At 51.4% G+C, this 3863-nt stretch overlaps 1 protein-coding gene across 1 annotated transcript; it reads left to right on the top strand.

Moving 5' to 3' along the window:
* The first annotated feature begins 426 nt into the window (after window positions 1-426).
* Window positions 427-3270, top strand: LOC118486587. Its single transcript, XM_035983130.1, has 5 exons — window positions 427-1254; window positions 1324-1500; window positions 1756-1950; window positions 2019-2357; window positions 3266-3270. Exons 1-5 carry the CDS (start codon window positions 507-509, stop codon window positions 3268-3270), a joined length of 1464 nt encoding a protein of 487 aa, XP_035839023.1. The 5' UTR covers window positions 427-506.
* Window positions 3271-3863: the final 593 nt, after the last annotated feature.

The following is a 3863-nucleotide window of genomic DNA, read 5'->3' as shown; positions in this document are numbered from 1 at the left end:
CGGTATGGGTTATGGTGCGGTATACCAGAGAAACCGCATGCCGCTTATAATTGGATAATGTAGTCGCTTTTTGTTGCATACGTGGCTGGACGCACGTGTGAGTTGGTGGAAGTTGGTGAGATCTTCCTGGTATGTGCTGAAATGAAAGGACGTTTGCACTGCCCGAGGCATTAAATGCACTGTAGCGAAGAGTGTAAACGTCTCTTGTGTCAGGCGCGTGGGCGGCCACGCGCGCGTGATAATCGTCAGCGGAAACGGCGCTCGACACGTGGTGTCCTATGATTCGCTCTTTTTGAACGTGATCATTCGTTTTCTCCCTCCGCATTAATTGCGATGGGTATATAAGGGGAAACCGTTCGTGGTTTCCCCTCACTTGTTCGAAAATTTCAAAAAATTTGCCGTTTGAGAGAGAAACTGTTATCTGTCTTCTCCGACTGTTTTTTCTGAAATTCCGGTGAGGTTGCTGGTGTTTCCGTTCACCATCTTTTCTTTCTTGAATATTGTTGATGGCTGAACCATCGAATCCACACAATGTGGAGGGTGAAAATCCTGAACAGCCGATAGTAGCTGAAGAAGAAGACGAGGGGGCTGCCGGTGTTGGTTTACCGGCGTTAAGGTGGACCAAGAAGACTTTTGACAATCTTATGCTTACTGTCCAAATGCCCCCTGAATATGGGGCTCAATATCCATCGGAGGGTGATACTGGTGCCGACGCTCCGGCCGGTTATGTGACCATGTGGGCCGACTTTTTTGGTGACTGTAATCTCCGGTTACCGTTGACGGTGTTTGTCGTGGATGTCTTGGAGTGGTACAAGGTCCACATTTCTCAAGTGAGTCCGTTTGGTATGATTCGGATTCGAAATTTTGAGTTCACCTTCCGTGCTCTTGGTATAGAGCCTACCGTCGGAGATTTCCGACGGTTCTATCAGATGACAGTGTCCATGGGGTTCTTTTCTTTCCGTCAACGAGACGGTACCCCCAAGCTGATGACTCCCCCCAAGGGGATGACGATGTGGAAGAAGAAATTCTTCTATATCAAAGCTGCTGCCATTGTTGCAGATATGACGTTTCGGAACGTGACCGAGACGATCATCGCGGAGACCATTGCGGTCCCTAGCTCGAAGTCAGTGGAATGGTTTCCTCAGTTGCAGACCATTGAGACCGTGAAGCTGACCAATACGCAACTATGGCTGTTGCGTATGATGCTGAGGAGGAGCAAGAACTCGAAACCCGTGGTGCGGGAGAAGAGCGGTGGTACGTACTTTTTATCTGTTTACGTTCCTTATTTTTGTGTGTGTTACTGATATTTGTGTTTGCTATCAGAAAATGCTCCTGCATGGAGGATGTTTGCCCCGGATTTCCTGGGTACGGTTGAGACCGTGGTTTGTGCGGATGGTGAAGAGGATCACAATACTATCATCCGTAGCAACTTCCGGGTGCCTACTGAGGCTGCACTGGCAGTTGAGTTGCCGTCAGGCAAAGGTATAATATCCAAGCTTTGTCATTTGTGTTGATAATGTTGGTTTATTGACGTATTGATTCCATGCAGGTGATCTTGGGGCCTTGGGGGACCCCGAAGCGAAAGGTGTGCCAAAGAGGAAACTGTGAAGGGCGTGCGCTTTCGCCAAAAGAAGATAAAGGAGGTCACTACTGTGCCTCATCTGGTGCCGCAGGCAGCAGGTATCTCTCATTCCTCTTTTCGTCGACACAAGGATTATGTGATAGTATCTGATACCCTTGAGGGTTTGGGTACAGCCGCGGAGTCACGTTCTGGTGCTGCGAAGAAGCATGCAGAAGAGACTTCCGCGGGAGGGACAGCTGCGGGTCCCCCTGCAGTCGGTGAGAAGAGAGGGCCAGAGCAGAAAGCTGCTGGCGGTGTTGAAACCAAACGTCGGAGGCTGGTAACCAGAAGGTCCGCTCCGACGCAGAAAAAACCTGTGGTTGTCACTGGTAAGTGTAGGCTAGCTTGTCTTAACTGTTATGTAACTAGTTTTGATAGCTATTTGACTTTTTTGCAGAGCCTCAAGATGAAGATTTTTCTATCTTCGATGCTCCGGAGTCCCCCCCGCGTGCCACGGGTGCGGGTGCAACGGAGGTGCCGTCGACACCCCCTGCCAAGGTGGTGTCGGAGTCGACTGTGCGGACAAATGGTACCGCAGAGAATGTGGCCACCCAGATTTTTGATACCGTGGATTCATCCAACAATCTTATTAGTCCCCCTGATGGGGATAATTTGGATCTGCGGTTTTCTGATGCTGGGAAAGGAAAGTCTGATGCGGAGGCGCAGAAGACTGATACTGAGCCGCAGAGCTCTGCTGCTGGGGCGAAGGTTACCGGTGCTGGTACCGGTGGTGCGGGTTATGATGGGCCTCCAATTCAGCCTGGGGAGACTGAGTTGGAGTATTATTACCGCACATACTCCCAAGGTCGCAGTACTATGTATCACCGACCCCCCTGGACTGTTATGCAGGGGGATGATATTTCGAATGATCCTGCGGCCTGTAAGGAGATTTTGGGTGGTCTGGGGACCCCCTTTGAAATTGAGCGCGCCCGTGCCGCACCTCGAGAGTTGCGTATAAACCAGCTCTCAACAATGTTGGTAGGGACTTCCATTGTGGCTAATGCCATTTTGGAAGATTATAAGGTGCTGGGCCGCCGCGAGGAGGAGGCCACTCGTATGCGGGCGGAAGCAGAAAAGCTGGTCCAGGCTGCTCGTGCGGGTGCGGAGCAGCTGGAGAAGGACAAAGCTGCTTTTGAGAAGCAGAAGCAGACTTCTGAGTGGGCTGCCACTGCTGAGCTGAAACAGGTGCGTACCCTTGCTAAACTCCTTGCTGATGAGCGCAAGAGTTGGAACGAAAAGTTGTCCAACGAGCGCAAGAAATGGAATGAATCTTGGTCTAAGCAGAATAACGTTCTGTTTCATACTCGGCAGGAGTTGGCGAATGTCAAGGCGGCAAATGTTGCCTTGGGCAGCGAGAAAGCTGCGGCGGAGGCCATTTCTTTTAAAGCGCTGCAGGCGAAGGCCGACGCCTTGAAGGCCCTTGAAGAGGCCAAAGAAGCCGGGGCTCGTGCCTCAAAGGCCCATGAAGAGGCCGCAGAGAAGGAGAGCCGTGTTTCCAAGGCTCTTGAAGAGGCGAATGCGGAGCGCATTCGTTTAGGCAAAGTTGTTGAAAGCCTGCAGGTACGTTTCTTTAACTTTGTTGCTTTCGTCCTTTATTGTTTTGAACATATTTATCGAGTGAACCGTTTGCTGTTTTTGTAACAGGCTGAGGTTCAGGCCCGGGAGGTCGCGGTTACAGACCTTACTGCCCGCGTATCTGCTGCGGAGAAGCGGGCTGAAGCTGCTGCTGAGGCCAAGGATGCCTTAGTGTCCTCTTTTAACCAGCTGGAAGCTGACCGTGAGTGGCTGCGGACTCACTGCATCGCGCGTGTAAGTATCCTTTGCCTTTACATTTGCTTGGATTAGTAGTTCAAGACTTATGATCCTTTTATTGCAGATTGTCGAGGCTATCATGAACGCCCCGGAGACCTCATCTGGTCTAGACCTGGTTAAGGAACGTGCGCGCGATGCTGGCTTCAAGGCTGGTTATAACCGCTGCATTTGGCATATCAATGTATTATCCGCAGGCGGTTATACTGATCAGGCATCCGGGTTCCGTGATGTGGATACCGAGGGTCGTCTGAAAGCGGCCGTAGCCTCCTTTTATGACACGCCCCTTGCCTGTGTAGGGGAGCTGGACGAGTGTTTGGAGGTTGCGGACTATGTTGACCGCTTGCGGATGCTTTACCCTAATGTGGAAGAGGAAGAACCCGCTGGTGGTGCCGGAGGAGACGCGGGTACCAGCGGTAAAAAATAGGGTTTA

The sequence above is a fragment of the Helianthus annuus genome, chromosome 14 (assembly GCF_002127325.2).
Source record: "Helianthus annuus cultivar XRQ/B chromosome 14, HanXRQr2.0-SUNRISE, whole genome shotgun sequence".
NCBI classification, from domain to species: Eukaryota; Viridiplantae; Streptophyta; class Magnoliopsida; order Asterales; family Asteraceae; genus Helianthus; species Helianthus annuus.
The sequence above is the reverse complement of the archived record's forward strand: the minus strand, read 5'-3'. Positions and strand labels throughout refer to the sequence as shown.